Consider the following 25,981-nt stretch of genomic DNA (forward strand, 5'->3'; position numbering starts at 1 on the left):
GCCCTGCCCCCGACACAGAAGACCGGGCCCAGCAGGCGTTGGTGGATGCCTTTCAAGCTGTAATCAGTTTCCCCGAACGTTTACCAGGCCTCGGCCACAGCCCGGGCCCAGCGCACTCCCGCGAGGCACCTGCTGACCCGGTGTAGGGCGTGGGGACCGGCCCCAGGAACCCCCAGGGCCCGAGGGCAGGGCCCCCTCCCGCACCGCCCCCGGGCTGGCAGGAGCGGCCAGGACCGCACGCTCCAAGGCCCCGGGTCTCTTGCCCCCTCCAGTCGCTCCCACTTTCTGCCGGCCTTCCCCAACGAGGGGGCAAACCCCAATCTCAGATGTTGTGGACAGGTCCCTGCTGCCTCGGACCACATCAGCGCTCTCAGCTGTGAGCCTGGACGCCCGCCCCGCCTTCCCGAGGCCCCGCCCCGCCTTCCCGAGGCCCCGCCCCGCCTNNNCCCGCCCCGCCTTCCCGAGGCCCCGCCCCGCCTTCCCGAGGCCCCGCCCCGCCTCCCCGGAGGCCCCGCCCCGCCTCCCCGGAGGCCCCGCCCCGGCGCAGCGCGCAGACGCGGCCCGTCCCGGCCGCAGAGCCGCAGTGCCGGGCGCCAGAGCAGCTGCACCATCCGGGCGCTCTCGTGTCCCGCCGCTTTCCTTCTCCAGCTCTTTTCCTCCGCCTCGGCCGGCGCGATGGCGAAGCCGCTGACGGACAGCGAGAAGCGGAAGCAGATCAGCGTGCGCGGCCTGGCGGGGCTGGGCGACGTGGCCGAGGTGCGGAAGAGCTTCAACCGGCACTTGCATTTCACGCTGGTCAAGGACCGCAATGTGGCCACGCCCCGCGACTACTTCTTTGCCCTGGCGCACACGGTGCGCGACCACCTGGTGGGCCGCTGGATCCGCACGCAGCAGCACTACTACGAGCGCGACCCCAAGGTGAGGAGCTGCCCCGCCCTCTGCGCCCGGGCCCGCTGAAAGGGCGCCAGTCCCGGAGCCGCGCCGGCGGAGGTCTCTCTGCGGGGCGGCCCCCTGGGCGTTACCCGCGCCCGTCTCCGGCCGGCGGCCAGGCACAGCCGACTGGGGAGTCGCCTGGAAGCCGCGGTCGGCGGGGGCCGGGCGTCCCCAGCGCAGGGCCGCGGCCACAGGTCGCCTCCACTGAGAGCCCGCGCCGTCCCCCGCATATGATGCTGAGCCCGGGAGCCTGGCGGATGTTCCCGGTCTCTTTCTGGCCGTGCGCTTCCGCGCTGGCTGCAGAGCCCGTGCTCCCCGCCCCTGCCTCCAGCCACCTTTTGTTTTCTTGCAGCAGCCTGTAGGAGAAGATGGAACTGGAACCCGGCCTGGGCAGCCTTGTAGGTTGGAAGGGGGTGAGCTCGGTAATCTGCAGGGAATTGTGAGACTTTTGTGTGTGTGCGCTGCTTAGAAGAAAATCGCTGAAGATGCCTGCTTCACGCAGGAGGGGTACGAAGCTCAGAGCTGGAGATGGAGCCCTTGAAGAAGGCTCTGTCTTAGAGGTTCCCATACCTCCCTTGGAGAAATTTACTTGGGTTAAAGTTCATAGAGATTGCCTTAGTAATTGTTACTTTTTATATCTTGCAAAAATTTGTTTGAGTAGTTGAAGTCACTGATTGTCCCCGTTACTCTTAACCATGTTAACTATGGGCCTGTGTTCCTGCCGGTTTTTTGGTATTCCTAAACATACGTACACATTTTTAAAAAGTATAATGCACATACAGTTTTTTTAGATTTTCTGTTTCATTCGTAAACATTTGTAACTTTTTCCCTGATAAACAGCTTTGCAAGTCAATGGATAGGATGGTAGGTTTCAGTTTGATAGGTACACGGTAGTCTTGCACAGCCCCATGTTGCCAGTTTTTTGTTGTGTTGTTTGTTTTTTAACTTTTGGCTATGGAGAATTGTGTCTTTCTACTGCACTAACGTAGAGGGAAAATTGGTGAGGAAAAGACACACTTCCAGACCTGAAGCCACTTGGCAAAGATTTTACTTGCAGTGTATACACCTGGGCACCGAGGACTTACTTTATGGATGGTATTTTAGAATATTTTTGTAGGGCATTAAGATATGTTTAATACAGTAATTGCTAAGAGATTGATTGCTTTGCCAAACTTTTTCTGGGACATTCTTTTTTTCTGAAATAGAGAGGGTAAAAGGGACAGATTTGTTAGAATACCAACTGGGGCTCTTCATATTTAGTATGCAAAACATAGAAGTGGCAACAAATGGCCAAAACAGGTTATAACAAGGGCTTGGGATGACTTTGCCAGGAAAAGCAGCCAAGAAGCAGTGGCTCCCCCAGAATTCCCTGCTGTTGGGACAGTTCTGATGCACAACACCAATTTTTTTTTTTTTTTTTTTAATTCTGAGACGGAGTCTTGCCCTATAGCCCAGAGCTGGAGTGCAGTGGCGCGATTTCGGCTCACTGCAACCTCTGCCTCCCAGGTTCAAGCAATTCTGCCTCAGCCTCCCGAGTAGCTGGGATTACAGGTGCCTACCACCATGCCTGGCTAATTTTTTGTATCTTATTAGAGACGGGGTTTCACCTTGTTGGCCAGGCTGGTCTCTAACTCCTGACCTCGTGATCCGCTTGCCTCGGCCTCCCAAAGTGCTGGGGTTACAGGCGTGAGCCAACGCACCCAGCCTACAACATCATTTTTATTGCCTAAGTGGTTTATGGCAAGGACATAGCTCTGCCTTCACATTCAAGGGCATTTCCTTGGAGCTGGACCAGGACTCAGCTCGGCACCTTAGGGTGCCCATTGGAGTATTTATATATAATCACATCATGGAGAGGCCAGCGATGGGCTCAGGGATTACGGAAATGACCTTCATGAACAAGATAGTCCCTGCAACAAAACAGGTTTTCTGATCCACTGTGAGATCTGTTTTGATTGTCTACTGTGGTGGCTCTTGGTGGAAACTTTTCTCTTAAACCACAATCTGTAAGTTGTAAAGTTGTAAACTTTTCTCTTAAACCTCACAGTCTGTAAATAAGCTGTGTGCCTGTTCTGAATAGGAAGGACGTGTAAAAGTGGAAAATTGGGATTTAAGTACTTCTTTGGCTAATTCATGATGAAAATAAACTTGCCATCCTTTCTCTGGAAAAGTTTCATGTTTGCTGGTGATGGACCAGCAACCAGTCCCACCAGAGCCAATGAGAGGAGGTGGGCTCCCAAGAAAACACCTGCTGTGCCTCCCCCTCACACAGAAATGACCTCAGATATTCACCGGCACACTGCAGACTGGTAATATAACACTCTAGAGTTCCTAAATAGAATGCTTTTTTTTGTTATTTTTGTCTTTTTAAAAATTATGTGGCTGGGCGTGGTGGCTCATGCCTCTGTAATCCCAGCACTTTGGGAGGCCGAGGCGGGCGGATCACGAGGTCAGGAGATCGAGACCATCCTGGCTAACACGGTGAAACCCCCTCTCTATTAAAAATACAAAAAATTAGCCCGGCATGATGGCGGGCGCCTGTAGTCCCAGCTACTCGGGAGGCTGAGGCAGGAGAATGGCCTGAACCCGGGAGGCGGAGCTTGCAGTGAGCCGAGAACATGCCACTGCACTTCAGCCTGGGCGACAGAGCGAGACTCCATCTCAAAAAAAAAAAAAAATTACGTAAGTCCTGAAGGAAAACTTATTACTGGAGGAAAAATTAGAAAATATAGATAAGCCAGAAGGAAAAAAATTAACTGTAATCCTGTAACCCATTTCTATCACCCACTTTGTAAATGCTGTAAATATTTTATGTTCTACATTGTTTTTTCTGTATTGACAGAAACTTGTTTTTAATACATAAAATAGCATTATACTGAACCTATTGTTTCATAACTCTTAGCACTTTATTTGTGGTAAATAGTAGAAAGAGTAGAAGTTGGAGTGTTCAGAGGAAGATTTGTCAAGCTTTGCCATGCTTGGCAAATCAGCACATCAAAACATCTGGCTAACATGGAGAACTTTGTGCTTGGCAAGAGGTGGCGGTTGGTCATGAAGACGTTTAATGGATTCTCTGAAGTGGTGGCAAGGTGGCGAGAAGAGTCCAACCTGAAGCTGCAGAGCCTGGGATTGCACTGCATGGAGAAGGAAGGGTGTGCGTGATTCCATGCTCCTTTTCATCCTGGCCTTTCCATTCGGTCTGTGCAACTGTGGGCTTGGGTGCATTTATTTGCTGTTCTTGGCCTCAGTTTTCTCATCTTTAAAATGAGGGGAATCAGGCTGGTGATCTGTTTCCGAAGTCTGTTGCCATTCTGAAATGTTAGAGTTAACGTTTCCATTTCTTATTGAATTGACATTCCATCTCCATCCAAAGAGAATTGGAGGATGTTTATGCTAGATGCAGCACAAAAGGTTCACATTAGAAGGCCTCAAAGTGAAGGTTGGGGTGGGACAGTGAGGGTCAGGACACAAAACGCAGACCAGGATCCTGGCAATGAAAGCAGCCCATGCCCAGTTATGAGAGTAATGGGATCTCTTCTATAACATCCCGAAAGGACGGGTGCACGGTTTATTCTGTGGGCCTTTGTGAAGCAGTGTTGTCAATGTGCTGAACCACTGACCTGCAGCACCCCTGCAGTGGATTTAACAATCAGTTTTTGAGACTCTTCCCATAAGCTCCTGGCATGACTACGACACAGATTAAGGAAAAGCAGCTCTACCTTGGGGCCCACACTGCTGTCCTAAATATTCCTAATAAGATAAACACAATGAAATACGATTAATCTTTTGGTTTGGCTGGACCCAGGAATTAAAGATGATCTAGAGAAGCATTTTGCAGCCCCTGCTGCTCTGTGATCCCCACTTCTGGGATTTGTTTTAATTAGTCAGTTGTGGGACCAGCCTCTGGAATCTTAACACTCCCAGTTTTTCTGATGTGTTTCTACTTTTATGTGTGAAGTTCAGCTTGCATCTCCTGGGCGGGCTTCCCTGACAGCAGATCGCTCAAAGTCATTTTCTCTGGCCAGCAACTGATGGTGGGTGCTGTTTTGTGTTGCTGACAGCCAGCCAGCCACTTGGAAGGTAGGCCCCAGCTGTCATTTTAGCAGATGGAGAAGCCTGTAGTGTGTGTGCCTTCAGTTTCTGCAGAAGACTGCCTGGCCTTTGCCCTTGCAGGCTGTGGTGGCTGGTTTTTATGTGTCAACTTGGCTGGGCTGTTATGCCTAGATAGTAATGTGGATGTGCCTCTAGGGGGTGGGGGGTAGTGTTTCCCACACTGACTGAGCGTCCTACAATTCAGTTCTGTTCTGAGACTGTCTACCTGGATGTAGCCTGAGATCCCACAGGCCAGAGGCTCAGTCCCACAAGACTTCTCCACCCCAGATGTCAGTTGCACGTCAGGGCCTCCCTTCTGACCTCTGACCAACAGCCTCCTCAGGTTTGATGATTTGCCAGAATGGCTCAGGAAACTCAGGGAAACACTTCGCTTGCGTTTGCCAGTTAATTATAAAGAATACAACTGAGGAACAGCCAGATAGAAGATATGCAGAGGGCAGGTCTGAGGGAGGGTGCAGTGGCTTCCATACCCTCTGCAGGTGCCACTGTCCCAGCACCTCCAGGATTCACTGAACTGGAAGGAACCTCTTCCATCCCCTTCAGTTGGGGATTTTATGGAGGCCCCAATTACCTGGCGTGATCATTGGCCATTGGTGATGATCTCAGCCTTTAGCTTCTCTCCCTTCACTGGAGGTTTGGGGGTGGTGGGAGGGGTGGACCTGAAATTTCCAATCCTCTCATTGCAGATCTGTTTCCCCTGGCAACCAGCCTCTGCCCTTTAGGGGCTTGCCAAAAGTCACCTCGTTAAGGTGTGGTTGGAAGGCGTTTGTTATGAATAACAAAAGACACTTATTTCATCTTTACTGGTCTTATCACTTAGGAAATTACAAGGGTGTTAGGAGCACTGGCCAGGAAGAACAAACATACATATCTCATTACATTACAGTTTTACAGCCTCCCATGGGGCAAGGCCTTGCAGAACAAACCCTGCTACCAGCTACCTTGCACCGGAGCTGCAGCTTGCCTGGGTCTCCAGCCTGCTGGCCCACCCCTCCCCCCGCAAGTTGCGGCCTTGCACTTCTAGAACCACTTGAGCCAATTTCTTATATCTGTCTCTCTCTCTACACATACCTTACTGTTAGTTCTGTGTCTCTGGAGAACCCTGACTAATCCACAGGGGCCTTGGTGGCTTTATAAAATATGGCTGGGCCTGGTGGCTCACACTTGTAATGCCAGCACTTTGGGAGGCTGAGGCGGGTGGAGCCCCTGAGGTCAAAAGTTCAAGACCAGCCTGACCAATATGGTGAAACCTGGTCTCTACTAAAAATACAAAAATTAGCTGGGCGTGGTGGTGTCTGTAGTCCCAGCTATTCGGGAGGCTGAGACAGGAGAATTGCTTGAACCAGGGAGGCGGAGGTTGCAGTGAGCCAAGACTGCACCATTGCACTCCAGCCTGGGCAACCCTGCCTAAATAAAATAAAATAAAATGAAATAAGGTAACCGACCTCGCCTCCACGTCTCAGCCATATTTCCTTTTAAACTTTATGTGATTTCAGACTCTTAAAAAGTTGTAGGAATAATACAAAGATTTCTTGTAATTCCTGTATACCCTTCATCCGGATTCCTCAGATATTAAACATTGTAACACACTTGTTAGGTCATTTTGTCGCTGTAAGTTCATTTTTTGTCGCTGTGAGTTCATTTTTCTCCAAATCATTTGAAAGAAAGTACCAGCCTGACCAACAAGGTGAAACCCCATCTTTACTAAAAATATAAAAATTAGCCAGGTGCGGTGGCAGGCGCCTGTAGTCCCAGGTACTTGGGAGACTGAGGCAGGAGGATCGCTTGAACCTGGGAGGAGGAGGTTGTAGTGAGCTGAGATCACGCCACTGCATTCCAGCCTGGGTGATGGAGCAAGACTCCGTCTCAAAAAAAAAAAGTAAGTTGTAGCCTTGTTGCCCCTTCACCCCCAAAAACGGCAGTGTGTACTCCGGAAAAACAGGGAGATTCTCCTACACACCTATAGTAGAGCAGTTAAACTCTGGACATTTTCATCGACACAGTGCTGTCGTCTGCGAATCTTTCCAATGTCACCAGCTGTCCCGCTTAATAAATACAAATAAAATGCAAAAATACAATTATAAAAAATACAAATAAGTAAATTAGGAGAACTTTAGAAGTCTTTTCAGATTATACCTATTTTTTCATTATTATTAAAGAGATCAAAGCTTTAAGCCATTTGGAAATTCACAGCATCCTAAGACATGCAGCAAATAACCGCAGGAGATAGGAGCTGGCTCTTCCTCACCCATGCAGAATGGCGTTCTTAGGATACGGTGAAGGGCAGAGAAATGAACACAGATTTAGAAAGGTAATGGACACTAAGATAGGTTTGGTTAACAGTGTCTTCAACAGTATCTTGAGTAGGAATGACATGTAATTTTAGGTGTAGCTAAGTGGCATTTCTTGGCTGGCAAACAGTTAACATGAAAGATTAAAGTAGTGGTTAAAAATGGTGACTGGTGGCTCACTAGTTATAAATACAGTTTGACACGGTCCAGATCACTTAGTGTAAGTTGATGAGGCTCTGTCAGTGATAAGGAGAAGGCTCCCATCGCTTTCTGGCTCTAGATTAGTACTGAGTAGACTTTTTGTGGAGCTTAATTGAATAGAAGGCAGGAGACAGTGGACTGTGGCAATGTGTGTCTTGGATGTAGAAGGAATTTGTTTACTGCAGAACCAAGTGATCTCTAAGATCCCCGTAAGTTCTAAAGTTCTATAATTCTTTTACATTTCATTTTCAAAATTGAGCAAACAGACCTGTGTTTGAGTGCTAGGTACTGGAGTATGAAGGAAATCCACGATCCATGTTGAGAAGCCTGTCCACTCCTCACGGGAAGCCAAGTTTCCCTGGCATTTAATTCATTAAGAAAGTGCTGTGTGACTTCACAGGCTGGGAGCTTGAGAGATGTGCTAGCTAATCCTCACGTCCTTACAGCAGATACAGTAGTAGGTTACCAGATTGCTCTGTGAGCAACTTCCCAGAAGCACCCTCAGACATGGTGGAGTGGACACTGACACTGTCAAGGAAGCCAAAGACCAACCTCAGCATCTGGCGGGTGGGAGGCCCCTCAGCATCTCTCCTCCCACAGGACCTTGCTTCCCCTGGATGGTGTCTTGAGACTGCTTAGCTCACCAGCAGGAGCCAGCAGGTCCAGCCCAGGGAGGTGACCTGTTTGTGTCTGGAGGGACCGGGAGCCCCCCTCCAAGGCCTGGCTGGTGGATCGTGGTGCCCACTGGCCTCCAGCTGGCTCAGTGGCCCGTGTCCCTGTGTCTTATCAGGGCCAGCTCTGTCCACAGTGCCTGGGTGGCAGGGAGGGACAGTCTGCCTTGTGAGTCACTCTGTGCCCATTTAGGAACCAGTAGAGGGTGGCTGGTCTGAGGCATGCTGGCACTGATAGAATTGAATACACAAAAGGAGAGTTGCTATGCTTTCTTGGGGACAGGAGGACCAGTTTCAGATTTCAGACCAGATCTACCTGCAGAATGAGGCTCTTCATCTTGGTGAAAGCAGCTGCCCAACTCTTTTTTTTTTTGAAGTGGAGTTTCGCTCTTGTTGTCCAGGCTGGAGTATAGTAGCACAATCTCTGCTCGCTGCAACCTCCGCCTCCCAGGTTCAAGTGATTCTCCTGCCTCAGCCTCCCGAATAGCTGGGACTACAGGCATGCACCACCACGCCCAGCTAGTTTTTGTATTTTTAGTAGAGACGGGGTTTCACTACGTTGGCCAGGCTGGTCTTGAGCTCCTGACCTCAAGTGATGTACCTGCCTCAGCCTCCCAAAGTGCTAGGATTATAGGCGTGAGCCACCACGCCTGGCTCCAGCTCTTTCTGTTGTTTCCCTGAATGTTGGGAAAGTTCTTTCTTTTTCCACCAGAGTATTCAGACACCAGTGTTATTAAATGAAGACTCTAGTTAAAAATCCCTTCAGAAAAGGGAGAAAAAATTGGTGGTTTCTACAGGCCTGATTCTGTGAACCTGTGTCTCTGAGAGCACAATGAGGCCCTGCCGGTTGGTGTTACATTCTCTTTTCAGTCTGTTAACTCCTGAGGTGTCATTAGATGATTGCTATGTTGTGTACTGTTTGTGTCGATCATATTTTCATCTATTTTTTGAGCTTTATGCTTTTCTATTATTTGCCTGGTTGTGTAGGCTTTGCATGTAATAAATAAACTCTATTTAAAAAAAAACACACACACAGTGGGGGGCTTGGCTTGAACCCAGGAGGCGGAGGTTGCAGTGAACCAAGATTGCACCATTGCATTCCAGCCTGGGCAACAGAGCGAAACTCCGTCTCAAAAAAAAAAAAAAGAACAACAGAAAAAAACAGGCTGGCTTTAGGCTAGTTAACACTTGTTATGGTCATATTGCAAGAAGGGACCATGCTGGAAAAAGCAAGTTCAATCCCAGGCGGCAGGGCCTCCTTAGAGCAGAGCTGCTGAGCAGGGAGGTTAAGGGATCCTGTTGGCATTTTCAGGCTGAAGCAGGTGAGTCCAGTTCTCCAACCAGCACTGCCTGAGCAGGGAAGCCCTGTTCACGGTTGCACAGGAGATGCCAGAGGGGAGTGAGTGGAAAGAGGCTGTCCTGCAGCAGCAGGATTTGGGGTCATGGAAGAGCTAGGTCCCTAGGCTGTTGCTTGGACAAAGTCTATGACTTTACATGATTTCTTTCAGAACTGCCACCTGCCAACTTACTAGGCTCTGCATTTCTCCTTGAGAAGTCTGATATGGTGAGGGCAACCAACCTTGCCTAAGTCCAAGCCTAGCCCTGTGCGAGCCCACAGGTTAATGTGGTCCTCTCAGAGGCTGAGTGACTTGCCCAGGTCACCCAGCTAGCCAGGGCCGGGAGCTGGGATGGGACCCCAGCCTGTACCATTCAAGTCTGCATTTTCTTGGCCAGCTCCTCCAGCAAGCCTCTTTCAGTTCCATGGTTTTCACTCGGAACCATCTTAAGGTAAAAGCGAAATAGACACATCTCAGCAAATGATGAAAGTTTTTAAATTGAAACAAGTCGCAGAAAAGCCTCACAACAACAAAACACATTGCAGTCCCCAAGGACAGAGCCTGTGGCAGGGCAGACCCTGGGCAGTGCCTTGGGGGCTGTGCTTCAGCAAGAGGCTGCAGAAACCTCATGTCTGCATACAACCTGGAGGACAATTGGAGACGCACAGGCTTTGAGTCTAGGCCCAGCACTTCCTGCATCAGTACTGTCCCTTACAAACAGAGATAATCCAGCTCTTGGGACGTAACTGGTGAACTTTTTCCCCACAGTAGAAAAGTTCCTAAGTAGAAGTTAGGAACTTTTGCAGAAAGAGCAAACTACAACCTAAAAATACACATTTTAGCCAGCTGTGGTGGCACACACCTGTAGTGCCAGCTGCTTGGGAGGCTGAGACGCAAGGATCACTTGAGGCCAGGAGTTTGTGGCCAGCCGTTTGCGGCCAGCCTGGGCAACACAGTGAGACCGTCATCTTTTAAAAAAAAAAAAATACACATTTTTAGTTAAAGGCAAAATCATTCTGATCATGTTCCTAGCCTGTCAGCTTTTTATAAAACCTCTTGTTAATACTTGACTCACAGTATTTTCTCAGACAGCCAGGGTCTAGCTGGTCTCAGTATGATTTCACACTGGTTAATAAACCCCACCTGGACAGTGCCTGTGTCTTCCTCTGCAGGAGGGGAGGCAGGTGCTATGGAAACCCCATAGAATATTAAGTTCATTCAAATAAGTCCAGCATGATGAAAGTCTGCCAGCGGCCTGGCTGTGAGTGACAGCAGCAGTAGTTGTACTTATAGTGGCTATGAGAATTCATTAATTATACTGCTATAATGTCTCGTGATTTAAAAGATGTTGGAATTTGTATAGTAATGTAGAAGCCTGTATTCAAATGGGCAAAAAAGTAAAAACAGGCCATTAAAGACAGAGCTGTGATTTGTGTGTGTGTGTGTGCTTTCAATTTGTAGATTTCGATATTTATAGAGTATTCTTAAATTATGTATTAAAAACTTTATGGGCCAGGAGTGGTGGCTCACATCTGTAATCCCAGCACTTTGGGAGGCTGAGGCGGGTAGATCACCTGAGGTCAGGAGATTGAGACCAGCCTGGCTAACATGGTGAAACCCTGTCTCTACTAAAAATACAGAAATAGCTGGCATGGTGATGCACACACCTTTGTTCCCAGCTACTTGGGAGGCTGAGGCAGGAGAATCACTTGAATCTGGGATGCAGAGGTTGCAGTGAGCCAGAATTGCACCCCTGCACTCCATCCTGGTCAAAAGAGTGAGACCCTGTCTCAAAACAAAACAAATAAAAAAACCCTTTTTATATATGTATATTTTTTATTTTTTGTAGTGACGGGGTCTTGCTGTGTTGTCCAGGCTGGTCTTTCACTGCTGGGCTCAAGTGATCCTTCCACCTTGGCCTCCCAAAGGGTAGCGATTATAGACCACCACACCTGGCCAAAAATACTTAAAATGTTTTATTCAGCCTCTTTTCAGTGAGCCTGGTGATGCAGACATTAGGTGTCCTCGGTCTTCCAAGCCAGTATCTTTCTCCCCAGTCCCTCTCATGCTTCTCCCACTCTGGTTCACTTTTTTCTCAGGCAGGTTTTGTTTTCAGCTTTGCTTTTGTTTTGCATTCAGTGGTACCTTTAGTTCTGTGGTAGTTTTATTTACTTATTTATTTTACTTTCCCATGCTTGGTTGGATCCTTCTATAACAGTCGTCATTTCTTGACTTCCTGGGTAAGTCTATGTTTATGAATTTCATTTGCCCCTGGGTAAATGCTTTGTGCTCTTTGCCCATTGTAGTTTTTTGTTTTTTGTTTTTGAGACAGAGTCTTACTCTGTCACCCAGGCTGGAGGAGTGCAGTGGTGTGATTGCAGCTCACAGTAACCTCTGCCTCCTAGGCTCAAGCGATCCTTCCGCCCCAGCCCCCCGAGTAGCTGGGACTACAGGTGTGCACTACCATGCCTGGCTTTTTATTTTTTTATTTTTTATTTTTTTTGAGACTGAGTGTCGCTCTGTAGCCCGGGCTAGAGTGTGGTGGCACGATCTTGGCTCACTGCAACCTCCACCTCCTGGGTTCAAGCGATTCTCCTGCCTCAGCCTCCCGAGTAGCTAGGATTACATGCGCCAGCCACCACGTCCGGCTAATTTTTGTATCATTATTATTATTATTATTTTTGAGACAGAGTCTCATTCTGTTGCCCAGGCTAAAGTGCAGTGGCATGTCTCAGCTCACTGCAACCTCCACCACCCGGGTTCAAATGATTCTCCTGCCTCAGCCTCCCGATTAGCTGGGATCACAGGTGCCTGCCCCCGGCTAATTTTTCGTATTTTTAGTAGAGATGGCATTTCCCCCATATTGGCCAGGCTGGTCTCGAACTCCTGACCTCGTGATCTGCTCACCTTGGCCTCCCAAAGCACTGGGATTACAGGCATGAGCCACTGTGCCTGGCCAATTTTTGTATTTTTAATATAGATGGGATTTTGGGATTTCACTATGTTGGACAGACTGATCTCAAACTCCTGACCTCAAGTGATTGCCTACCTCGGCCTCCCAAAGCGCTGGGATTACACGCGTGAGCCACTGCGCCCGGCCCTTTTTTTTTTTTTTTTTTTTTTTTGTAGAGATGGCCTTGAACTCCTTGACTCAAGAGATCCTCCCGCCTCAGCCTCCCAAAGTGCTGGAATTACAGGTGTGAGCCACCGTGCCTGGCCTCATCTATTACTTTCTTTGACAAGAGGTATATCAACATAAAATTCAGATACTATACAGTTCACCCCTTTAAAGCATACAGTTGGATATACTGGTTTCAGGACAGTCACAGAGTTGTGCTTCCATCACCACAATCAATTTTAAAACATTCTTCACCCCGAACAGAAACTCTTTAAGCCTTTTGTTATCACCCACCGAAACCTCTAATCCCCAACCCTTAGGCAATTACCAATCCCCTTTTGGTTTCTTTAGATATGCCTGTTTTGGACATTTCATATAAACGGATTCATAGAATGTGTGGTCTGTTGTGACTGGCTTCTTCCGTTGAGCGTGGTGTTTTTGAGGTTCCTTCATGTTGTAGGACACGAAGGATTGACATTTGGGTTATTTCCACCTTTTGGCTATTATGTACAAGTGTTGGAGGGGACATAGGCCTTCATTTCTCTTGGGCGTGTATATACCTGGGAGTGGAATTGCTGGGCCAAATAGTAACTCTGTTTTTCACTTTTTGAGGAACTGCCAAACTCAAAAAGTGCTAGAATTGGAGATGTGAACCACTGCGCCTGGCTCATTGCAGCCTTGACCTCCCAGGCTCAGGCAGTCTTCCCACCTCAGCCTCCCTTGTAGCTGGGACCACAGGCATGCGCCACCACGCCTGGCTAACTTTTAAATTTTTTGTAGAGAGGGGGGTCTCCTATTGCTGCCCAGGTTGATTTCAAACTCCTGGCCTCAAGCAGTCCCCCGCCTTGGTCTCCCAAAGTGTATGTGCCATAGTAATTGTTTTATTAATTTTATTTTTGGAATGTTCATTGCTAATGAACATTGGATAGTTATATTAATCATGAATAATTAAAAACAGTAAAGATAACTGATTTTGTGTTAGTCTTATATTCTGCTACCTTGCTGAATTCATTTATTAGTTCCAAAAGCCTGAATGTGGCTTAAGATTTGTGACAATTTGTTGATCACTCCTTGTCTTTTATGACCTTACAAATTTGATGACTGCTGGTCAGGCATTTTATGGAAAATTCCTCAGTTTGGGTTTGTCCGCTATTTTCTCATGATTACACTGGGGTTATGGGTTTTGGGAAGAACACACAGAGGAAAGTGTCCTCATCACAGCACACTGGGGTGCTGGTCAGCGTGGTCAGCTGTCTCCACTGTCAAGTTGCTGCTGTTTCCTTTCTGTGCTCCTCAGCGGGATGTTGCTACATCCAGCCCACCCTCAAGGTGGCAGACAGGGAAGTAAGCTCCTCCTGGAGTGAAGAATATCAGAAAGAGTTTGGCCCCTGGTTAAAACCACCATAGCAATTAGTAAATATTTCAGGGGAGTTGTTGTCTGTGCAGATATCCTGTTAGTCCTTGGGAGTTGTGCCCACTGATCTTACCATTCAGCCCTGGCTGCTGCAGGCCCATGGATGGCCATGAGAAGTACTCGGTAGAGAAAGTAGGGCGCCTAGAACCCCGCTCAGGGCCCAGGAGGCACTGCACGGGTGGCCGTCCTTGCCACACCACCTCAGAGGCACAGAGCTGGCTCATGTGGCAACCCCAAGCCAGCCAGCCAGCAGGCATCGGCCAAGAGACTTCTGCTGGGGAACATGGAGGCGTGCATTCAGCCGTCTCTGCTGGCGTTCATTGTGCTCAGGGCTTTCCATTGAGTACTTGAAGACATGGCCTACATTACATCCGTGTTAGAGATGTGAAGTAACTTGCCCAAGGGCACATGTGTGGTAAGCTAAGTGCATGCTGAGCTAAGTGCAGACCTGGGTCTGTCCAGTTCAACCACCAACCTGCCCTGCCTCCCCACACATCATGGAAGTTAGTGTGGTTCATCCAGGTGCTTGAGGGTCAGGGAAGAGACGGCCGTGTTGAGGAGGGGTCTCCCAGGTGGGCTGCTATGGTGGGCTGCAGTCAGCAGGCTGCTTGACAGAGCAAGCCCAGTTTTTGTGCATGGGATTGACATGAATGAAATCCCGAGTTGGGGCTTCATGGGTCTTGTCATCTCTGTAACCTTCCTAAAGTGTAGAATGGAATGAGAAATCTGATTCTTTCTTCTGCTTCCTCAGCGCATTTATTATCTTTCCCTGGAATTCTACATGGGCCGCACGCTGCAGAACACGATGGTGAACCTGGGCCTTCAGAATGCCTGCGATGAAGCCATCTATCAGGTATGGGGCCTCGTGGTCGGGCTTCTGGGTGGCCCCTCCCGGTGCTTTGAGGTCTGAATCCATTTTCCCATGGAGGTGAGCCCTGGTGTTAAGACTAGCAGCTATCTGGGAATCGGGAGACTTACAGCCTGTTCTCCCCTCCTGGAAGGAATGGGTTGGTGGGGCTGCTCTCTGTTTTTGAGAGGAGAAAGTGATAATTGAATGGACCACAAGCATGGGGTTGAATTGGGATGCAAAGGTGTGGAGGTTCTAGAGGCCATCCCACACCCCACCCCACCTTGGGCAGATTTAGAGCACCGTACTGGTGATTGGTATTATTCCATTTTGACTTCATCAAACTGTTGACCCACATCTGGTTTCCCTCCCTCCACCCCTGAGATGACCTCCGGAGCTTACCCTAGTTGTCTAGTTGTAAAAGCGCCATTTCTCCCCTAAAAACAAAAACTGCCTTTCCTTCGGAGTTCGTCATTAGCACTTGCTCACTTTGAACGTAATCTTTTCACGGTTCCTTTGTGGTTTTAGAGCAGAGCAGCCGTTGGCTTCCTTGTCTGTCTTCGCTTCCCTTCCCAGCTGAGTCTCTAGAGTATAACCTTTTACCTGCGTATAGATGGGTGTCTTCATGGCGAGGCCACTTCACCTCAGCACCCTGCCATCACCTTTGCTTTGCTTGGGTTTGATGTGGGTGGGAGGACTTGGGGGGTTTCATTGGGGGCAAATGTCTTGCCTGGCTGGGAGGCGGCTCAGCGTTGCCTGGGGCTCCGTCTCCCCCTGCAGGAAGTCATGGCTGTGTCTGTGCACAACAAAATGCAACAAAAACTTCACTCCCCGTGTTCGAAATTAGCTAATGGCGCTGAAGGTTACCCTGGCAGGTGACATGTCATTTATGTCTGTTTACTGACTGTTAGCATTAGGACATGTCTGTAAGAAGTACAGAACATGCAATATCTTAGTCTTGTCTTTGGATTTTACCATTATAGAATGCATTTTATTTTTTGAAACATTTTATGCAGTTCTTACATACAGTAAAAATTTTAGAGAATAGTTTGCATCATAACTATGCAATATGTTTATAATTTTTATTCTCAAAAAATGAATGTTAATTATAGAAATTTAGAAATTACAGGCAAGTATCCTTTTAAACTTTGTATACTTGATGGGAGGTTCCAAGATGGCCGAATAGAAACAGCTCCAGTCTACAGCTCCCAGCGGGAGCGACACAGAAGACTGGTGATTTCTGCATTTCCAATTGAGGTACCGGGTTAATCTCACTGGGACTTGTCGGACAGTGGGTGCAGGACAGTGGGTGCAGCCCACTGAGGGTGAGCCAAAGCAGGGCGAGGCATCGCCTCATCCGGGAAGTGCAAGGGGTCAGGGAATTCCCTTTTCTAGCCAAACAAAGCTGTGACAGACAGCACCTGGAAAATTGGGTCACTCCCACCCCAATACTGCGCTTTTCCAACGGTCTTAGCAAACGGCACACCAGGAGATTATATCCTGTGCCAGGCTGGAAGGGTTGCACGCCCACGGAGCCTCACTCATTGCTAGCACAACAGTCAGAGATCCAACTGCAAGGAGGCAGTGAGGCTGGGGGAGGGGCGCCCACCATTGCTGAGACTTGAGTAGGTAAACAAAGCCATTGGGAAGCTCAAACTGGGTGGAGCCCACCACAGCTCAAGGAAGCCTGCCTGCCTCTGTAGACTCCACCTCTGGGGGCAGGGCATAGCTGAACAAAAGGCAGCAGAAACTTCTGCAGACTTAAATGTCCCTGTCTGACAGCTTTGAAGAGAGTAATGGTTCTCTCGGTACGGAGTTTGAGATCTGAGGACAGACAGACTGCCTCCTTAAGTGCGTCCCTGACCCCCGAGTAGCCTAACTGGGAGACACCTCCCAGTAGGGGCTGACTGACACCTCACACGGCCGGGTGCCCCTCTGAGACGAAACTTCCAGAGGAACGATCAGGCAGCAACATCTGCTGTTCTGCAATATTCGCTGTTCTGCAGCCTCGCTGGTGATACCCAGGCAAACAGGGTCTGGAGTGGACCTCCAGCAGACTCCAACAGACCTGCAGCTGAGGGTCCTGACTGTTAGAAGGAAAACTAACAAACAGAAAGGACATCCACACCAAAATCCCGTCTGTACGTCACCATCATCGAAGACCAAAGGTAGATAAAACCGCAAAGATGGGGAGAAACCAGAGCAGAAAAGCTGAAAATTGTAAAAATCAGAGGGTCTCTTCTCCTCCAAAGGAACGCAGCTCCTCGCCAGCAACGGAACAAAACTGGACAGAGAATGACTTTGATGAGTTGAGAGAAGAAGGCTTCAGACGATCAGACTTCCCCGAGCTGAAGGAGGATGTTCGAACCCATCGCAAAGAAGCTAAAAACCTTGAAAAAAGATTAGATGAATGGCTAACTAGAATAAACAGTGTAGAGAAGTCCTTAAATGACTTGATGGAGCTGAAAACCATGGCACAAGAACTACATGATGCCTGCACAAGCTTCAGTAGCCAATTCAATCAACTGGAAGGAAGGGTATCAGTGATTGAAGATCAAATGAATGAAATGAAGCGAGAAGAGAAGTTTAGAGAAAAAAGAGTAAAAAGAAATGAACAAAGCCTCCAAGAAATATGGGACTATGTGAAAAGGCAAAATCTACCTTTGATTGGTGTAACTGAAAGTGACGGGGAGAATGGAACCAAGGTGGAAAACACTCTTCAGGATATTATCCAGGAGAACTTACCCAACCTAGCAAGGCAGGCCAACACTCAGATTCAAGAAATATGGAGAATGCCACAAAGATACTCCTCAAGAAGAGCAACCCCAAGACACATAATTGTCAGATTCACCAAAGTTGAAATGAAGGAAAAAATGTTAAGGGCAGCCAGAGAGAAAGGTCAAGTTACCCACAAAGGGAAGCCCATCAGACTAACAGCAGATCTCTCGGCAGAAACTCTACAAGCCAGAAGAGAGCAGGGACCAATATTCAACATTCTTAAAGAAAAGAATTTTCAACCTAGAATTTCATATCCAGCCAAACTAAGCTTCCTAAGTGAAGGAGAAATAAAATCCTTTACAGACAAGCAAATGCTGAGAGATTTTGTCACCACCAGATCTGCCTTACAAGAGCTCCTGGAGGAAGCACTAAACATGGAAAGGAACAACCAGTACCAGCCACTGCAAAAACATGCCAAATTGTAAAGACCACTGATGCTGGGAAGAAACTGTATCAAATAATGAGCAAAATAACCAGCTAACATCATAATGACAGGATCAAATTCACACATAACAATATTAACCTTAAATGTAAATGGGCTAAATGCCCCAGTTAAAAGGCATATACTGGCAAATTGGATAAAGAGTCAAGACTCATCAGTGTGCTGTATTCAGGAGACCCATCTCATGTGCAGAGACACACATAGGCTCAAAATAAAGGGATGGAGGAAGATCTACCAAGCAAATGGAAAATAAACAAACAAAAAAAGCAGGGGTTGCAATCCTATGCTCTGATAAAACAGACTTTCAACCAACAAAGATAAAAAGAGACAAGGCCATTACATAGTGGTAAAGGGATCAATCCAACAAGAAGAGCTAACTCTCCTAAATATATATGCACCCAATGTAGGAGCACCGAGATTCATAAAGCAAGTCCTTAGAGACCTACAAAGAGACTTAGACTCCCACACAATAATAATGGGAGACTTTAACACCCCACAGTCAACATTAGACAGATGAGTGAGACAGAAAGTTAACAAGGATGGCCGGGCGCGGTGGCTCAAGCCTGTAATCCTAGCACTTTGGGAGGCCGAGACGGGCGGATCACAAGGTCAGGAGATCGAGACCATCCTGGCTAACACGGTGAAACCCCGTCTCTACTAAAAAGTACAAAAAACTAGCCGGGTGAGGTGGCGAGCGCCTGTAGTCCCAGCTACTCGGGAGGCTGAGCCAGGAGAATGGCGTGAACCCGGGAGGCGGAGCTTGCAGTGAGCAGAGATCTGGCCACTGCACTCCAGCCTGGGTGACAGAGCGAGACTCCGTCTCCAAAAAAAAAAAAAAAAAAATACAAAAAACTAGCTGGGCGAGGTGGCGGGCGCCTGTAGTCCCAGCTACTCGGGAGGCTGAGGCAGGAGAATGGTCTAAACCCGGGAGGCGGAGCTTGCAGTGAGCTGAGATCCGGCCACTGCACCCCAGCCTGGGCGACAGAGCAAGACTCTGTCTCAAAACAAAAAAAAAAAAGAAAGTTAACAAGGATATCCATGACTTGAACTCAGCTCTGCATTAGGCGCACCTAATAGACATCTACAGAACTCTCTACCCAAATCAACAGAATATACATTCTTCTCAGCACCACATCACACTTATTCCAACATTGACCACACAGTTGGAAGTAAAGCACTCCTCAGCAAATGTGAAAAAACAGAAATTATAACAAACTGTCTCTCAGACCACAGTGCAATCAAACTAGAACTCAGGATTAAGAAACTCACTCAAAACCACTCAACTACATGGAAACTGAACAACGTGGTCTTGAATGACTACTGGGTACATAACAAAATGAAGGCAGAAATAGATATGTTCTTTGAAACCAATGAGAACAAAGACACAACATACCAGAATCTCTGGGACACATTTAAAGCAGTGTGTAGAGGGAATTTATAGCACTAACTGCCCACAAGAGAAAGCAGGAAAGAGCTAAAATTGACACCCTAACATCACAATTAAAAGAACTAGAGAAGCAAGAGCAAACACATTCAAAAGCTAGCAGAAAGCAAGAAATAACTAAGATCAGAGCAGAACTGAAGGAGATAGAGACACAAAAACCCTTCAAAAAATCAATGACTCCAGGAGCTGGTTTTTTTGAAAAGATCAACAAAATTGATAGACTGCTGGCAAGACTAATAAAGAGGAAAAGAGAGAAGAATCAAATAGACGCAATAAAAAACAATAAAGGGGATATCACCACTGATCCCACAGAAATGCAAACTACCATCAGAGAATACTATAAACACCTCTACGCAAATAAATAGAAAATTTAGAAGAAGTGGATAAATTCCTGGACACATACACCCTCCCAAGACTAAACCAGGAAGAAGTTGAATCCCTGAATAGACCAATAACAGACTCTGAAATTGAGGCAATAATTAATAGCCTACCAACCAAAAAAAGTCCAGGACCGGATGGATTCACAGCTGACTTCTACCAGAGGTACAAGGAGGAGCTGGTACTATTCCTTCTGTAACACTCCAATCAATAGAAGAGGGAATCCTCTCTAACTCATTTTATGAGTCCAGCATCATCCTGATCCAAAGCCTGGCAGATACACAACAAAAAAAGAGAATTTTAGATCATTATCCCTGATGAACATTGATACAAAAATCCTCAATAAAATACTGGCAAACTGAATCCAGCAGCACATCAAAAAGCTTATCCACCAGGATCAAGTGGGCTTCATCCCTGGGATGCAAGGCTGGTTCAACATACGTAAATCAATAAACGTGATCCATCATATAAACAGAACCAAAGACAAAAACCGCGTGATTATTTCAATAGATGCAGAAAATGCCTTTGACAAAATTCAGCAGCTCTACGTGCCAGCAACTCTCAATAAACTAGGTATTGATGGAACATATCTCAAAATAATAAGAGCTATTTGTGACAACCCCACAACCAATATCATACTGAATGGGCAAAAACTGGAAGTAGTCCCTTTGAAAACTGGTACAAGACAGGGATGCCCTCTCTCACCACTCCTATTCAACATAATGTTGGAAGTTCTAGCCAGGGCAATCAGGCAGGAGAAAGAAATAAAGGGTATTCAATTAGGAAAAGAGGAAATCAAACTGTCCCTGCTTGCAGATGACATGATTGTATATTTAGAAAATCCCATTGTCTCAGCCCAAAATCTCCTTAAGCTAATAGGCAATTTCAGCAAAAGTCTCGGGATACAAAATCAGTGTGCAAAAATCACAAGCATTCCTATATACCGATAACAGACAGCCAAATCTGTCTCCTATTCACAATTGCTTCAAAGAGGATAAAATACCTAGGAATCCAACTTACAGGGGATGTGAAGGACCTCTTCAAGGAGAACTACAAATCACTGCTCAATGAAATAAAAGAGGACACAAACAAATGGAAGAACATACCATGCTCATGGATAGGAGGAATCAATATCGTGAAAATGGCCATACTGCCCAAGGTAATTTGTAGATGCCATCCCCGTCAAGCTACCAATGACTTTCTTCACAGAAATGGAAAAATCTACTTTAAAGTTCATACAGAACCAAAAAAGAGCCCGCATTGCCAAGACAATCCTAAGCCAGAAGAGCAAAGCTGGAGGCATCACACTGCCTGACTTCAGACTATACTACAAGGCTACAGTAACCAAAACAGCATGGTACTGGTACCAAAACAGATATACAGACCAATGGAACAGAAGAGAACCCTCAGAAATAATACCACACATCTACAACTATCTGATCTTTGACAAACCTGACAAAAACAAGAAATGGGGAAAGGAGTCCCTATTTAATAAATGGTACTGGGAAAACTGGCTAGCCATATGTAGAAAGCTGAAACTGGATCTCTTCCTTACACCTTATACAAAAATTAATTCAAGATGGATTAGAGACTTAAATGTTAGACCTAAAACCATAAAAACCCTAGAAGAAAACCTAGGCAATACCATTCAGGACATAGGCATGGGCAAGGACTTCATGTCTAAAACACCAAAAGCAATGGCAACAAGAGCCAAAATTGACAAATGGGATCTAATTAAACTAAAGAGCTTCTGCACAGCAAAAGAAACTACCATCAGAGTGAACAGGCAACCTACAGAATGGGAGAAAATGTTCGCAATCTATCTATCTGACAAAGGGCTAATATCCAGAACCTACAAAGAACTTAAATTTACAAGAAAAAAATCAAACAACCCCATCAAAAAGTGGGTAAAGGATATGAACAGACACTTCTCAAAAGAAGACATTTATGCAGCCAACAGACACGTGAAAAAATGCTCATCATCACTGACCATCAGAGAAATGCAAATGAAAACCACAATGAGATACCATCTCACACCAGTTAGAATAGGGAGCATTAAAAAGTCAGGAAACAACAGATGCTGGCGAGGATGTGGAGAAATATGAACACTTTTACACTGTTGGTGGGACCGTAAACTAGTTCAACCATTGTGGAAGACAGTGTGGTGATTCCTCAAGGATCTAGAACTAGAAATACCATTTGACCCAGCCATCCCATTACTGGGTGTATACCCAAAGGATTATAAATCATGCTACTATAAAGACACATGCACACATATGTTTATTGCGTCACTATTCACCATAGCAAAGACTTGGAACCAACGCAAATGTCCATTGGTGATAGACTGGATTAAGAAAATGTGGCACGTATACACCACGGAATACTATGCAGCCATAAAAAAGGATGAATTCGTGTCCTTTGTAGGGACATGGATGAAGCTGGAAACCATCATTCTCTGCAAACTATTGCAAGGATAGAAAACCAAACATGGCATGTTCTCACTCATAGGTGGGAATTGAACAGGGAGAACACTTGGACACAGGAAGGGAAACATCACACACCGGGGCCTGTTTTGGGGTGGGGGGAGAGGGGAGAAATAGCATCAGGAGAAATAACTAATGTAAATGATGAGTTAATGGGTGCAGCACACCAACATGGCAAATGGATACGTATGTAACAAACCTGCACGTTGTGCACATGTACCCTAAAACTTAAAGTATAATAATAAAAAATAAAAATAAAAAATAAACTTTGTACACTTTTTTCTTAAAAGTGATATTTTACTTGCAGTTTAGCTTTTATTTATTCTTGTGTTTGAAATATTTTCGTGATCACTGGGCTTTCAGTGTTTCCAGGTTCCTGTGCTGGGTGTGTGTAGGTGTGAGACATAGTGCCAGATGCTTCAGGTGGAAGAAAACAGTGATGCTCCCATTTCTAATGGAAAGCCAAAAAGAAAATGTGGCGCAAATGCATTGTCAGGCCTGAGTTGTCCAGAAGAGCAGTTTATACTAAAAAGTAGTGGTTCAAAAGCAGCAGCCCACTCTTGATTGAGCTATTAAGGATGCATTAAAAGTGATCTTCATTATGAAACATTTTACACATACACAAAGACTGAGTGACTGTTACAGTGAACCTGTGCCACACACCCACCTTCTGCCTTCTCTAGTCACCAGCTCCACCTCACGGCCAGTAGTGTGTTTGTCATACCCCACCACATGCAGGTTATTTAAGCCAACCTGAAGCAGCATGGTATTCACTTGTAAATATTTCAGTAGGTGGCCGTGCACGGTGGCTCATGCCTGTAATCCTAGCACTTTGGGAGGCTGAGGTGGGCGGATTGCCTGAGCTCAGGAGTTCAAGACCAGCCTGGGCAACAATGGTGAAACCCTGTCTCTACTAAAATACAAGAAAAAAAAAAAATTAGCTGGGCGTGGTGGCATGCGCCTGTAGTGCCAGCTACTCAGGAGGCTGAGGTAGGTGAATTGCTTGAACCCAGGAGGTCTAGGTTTCAGTGAGCCAAGATTGCACTACTGCACTCCAGGCTGGGCAACAGAGCGAGACTCTGTCTCAAAAAAAAAAAAAAAAGTGTGTGTGTGTGTGTGTATATATATATATTTCAGTAGGTGTCTCAAAAAGATAAGGAACTCCTAAAAATAGTTATATCATTATTCCTAAAATATTGACAGTAATTCTTTTTTTTCTGAGATGGAGTCTTGTTCTGTCACCCAGGCTGGAGTACAATGGCGCGATCTTGGCTGACTGCAACCTCTGCCTCCAGGGTTCAAATGATTCCCCTGCCTCAGCCTCCTGAGTCGCTGGAATTATAAGCACATGCCACCACTCCCAGCTAATGTTTGGATTTTTAGTAAAGACTGGGTTTAACATGTTGATCAGGCTGGTCTTGAACTCCTGACCTTGTGATCTACCCACCTCAGCCTCCAAAGTCAGTAATTCTTTAATGTCAACTTCTCAGGCAGGGTATAAGTTTTTCTGATCATGATACAACTTTTTAACAGCATGTTCAGAAACTAAATTGCATTTGTTTTTTTAAACTTTTCTTTTTCTTTTTTTTTTTTGGAGACGGAGTCTCACTCTGTCACCTGGGCTGGAGTGCAGTGACACTATCTCAGCTCACTGCAACCTCTGCCTCCCGGGTTCAAGCAATTCTCCTGCCTCATCCTCCCTAGGAACTGGGATTACAGGTGTGCGCCACCTCGCCTGGCTAATTTTTGTATTTTTAGTAGAGACAGGGTTTTACCATGTTGGCCAGGCTGGTCTCAAACTCCTGATCTCAACTGATCCATCTGCCTCGGCCTCCCAAAGTGCTGGGATTACAGGTGTGTGCCACCTTGCCTGGCCACATCTTTCTTAATCTATAGATATCTCCTCTTTTTTATTTTCTGCCTTGCAATTAGTTTGTTGGAACTGGGTTTGTCCTGTAGAGTTTTCACAGAATTTACATTTGACAGACTGGGTCCCCATCTGGTGTTTAACCTACCACTGTGTCCCAAGGATGTCTGTTCTCACAACTTCTTTTTATTTTTTTGAGACAGAGTCTTGCTCTGTTGCCCAGGCTGGAGTGCAGTGGCTTGATCTCGGCTCACTGCAAACTCCGCCTCCCGGTTTCAAGTGATTTCTGGCTAGTTTCTGCATTTTTAGTAGAGACGGGGTTTCACTGTGTTGACCAGGCTGGTCTCAAACTCCTGACCTTAAGTAATCTGCCCACCTTGGCCTCCCAAAGTGCTAGGATTACAGGCGCGGAGCCACCACACCCGGCCTGGTCTCACAGCTCTTACTCAACATTGTACTCAGAGTCTTGGCCAGGGTATTTGGCAAGGAAATGAAATAAGAAGCATCCAGATTGGAAAGGCAGAAGTAAAACTAACTCTATTTGCAGATTACATGATCTAGAAAACCCTAAGGAATTGACTAAAGACCATTAGAACTAATAAATGAGGTCAGCAAGGTTGCAGGATATAGGATCAATCTACAAAAATCAACTGTATTTCTATACATCTGCAATCCAAATGGAACATTTCATTAGTTCAGTCCAGATGGAATAAATCCAAAATGAAATTAAGAAAATAGTTTCATACCATTTATAATAGCATCAAAAAGAATAAAATGCTTAGGTGTAAATTTAACCAAAAAAATGCAAAACCTTTACCCTGAAAACAAAGACATTGAGGAAGAGCTCAATATGGAAAGGGATCTCATGTTAACATCTTGGAAGACTCAATGTTGTTAAGATAGCAGCACTCCCCAAATTGATCTACAGATATAATGAAGTCTCCATCTAAGTTCCATTTGGCTTCTTTGCAGAGATTGACAAGCTGGTTCTAAAACCTTGCTAGAAATGCAAGGGAAGTCCGGGTGTCGCGGCGGGCAGCTGGCGTCCCTGCACTTTGGGAGGCTGAGGCAGGTGAATCACTTGAGCCCTGGAGGACAGGGCTTGCAGTGAGAGGTTGCAGTGAGCCAAGATTGCACCGCTGCACTCCAGCCTAGGTGACAGAGCAAGACAGACCCTGCCTTAAAAAAAAAAAAAAAAAAAGGCCAGGCATGGTGGCTCACACTTGTAATCCCAGCACTTTAGGAGGCCAAGGTGGGCAGATCACCTGAGCTCAGGAGTTCAACACCAGCCTGACCAACATGGAGAAACCTCATCTCTACTAAAAATACCAAATTAGCCAGGCGTAGTGGTACATGCCTGTAATCCCAGCTACTCGGGAGGCTGAGGCGGGAGAATTGCTTGAGGCAAAGGTTGTGAGCCGAGATCACGCCATTGCACTCCAGCTTGGGCAAAAAGAGTGAAACTCCAACTCAAACAAAAAAGAAAAAAGAAAAAGCAAGGGACCAGGAATAGTCAAAATAACCTTGAAAAAGAAAAGAGGCCGGGCGCGGTGGCTCAAGCCTGTAATCCCAGCACTTTGGGAGGCCGAGGCGGGTGGATCACGAGGTCAGGAGATCGAGACCATCCTGGCTAACATGGTGAAACCCCGTCTCTACTAAAAATA

General features: G+C 46.6%; 1 protein-coding gene across 3 annotated transcripts in view; it reads left to right on the forward strand.

Annotated features, from left to right (window-relative positions):
* The first annotated feature begins 559 nt into the window (after nt 1-559).
* Nucleotides 560-25,981, forward strand: part of PYGB (glycogen phosphorylase B) — a 59,937-nt gene continuing 34,515 nt past the window's right edge. For 2 of the 3 annotated variants that reach the window (XM_025398169.1, XM_025398170.1), the window contains exon 1: nt 596-918. In XM_025398169.1, the coding sequence (XP_025253954.1) occupies nt 676-918 (243 nt within the window). In that variant the 5' untranslated portion in view covers nt 596-675. Of the gene's footprint in view, nt 919-14,829; nt 14,932-25,981 lie in introns of all 3 variants that reach the window. The other variant, XM_025398171.1, reaches the window with a different exon arrangement.

The sequence above is a fragment of the Theropithecus gelada genome, chromosome 10 (assembly GCF_003255815.1).
Source record: "Theropithecus gelada isolate Dixy chromosome 10, Tgel_1.0, whole genome shotgun sequence".
Taxonomy (NCBI): Eukaryota; Metazoa; Chordata; class Mammalia; order Primates; family Cercopithecidae; genus Theropithecus; species Theropithecus gelada.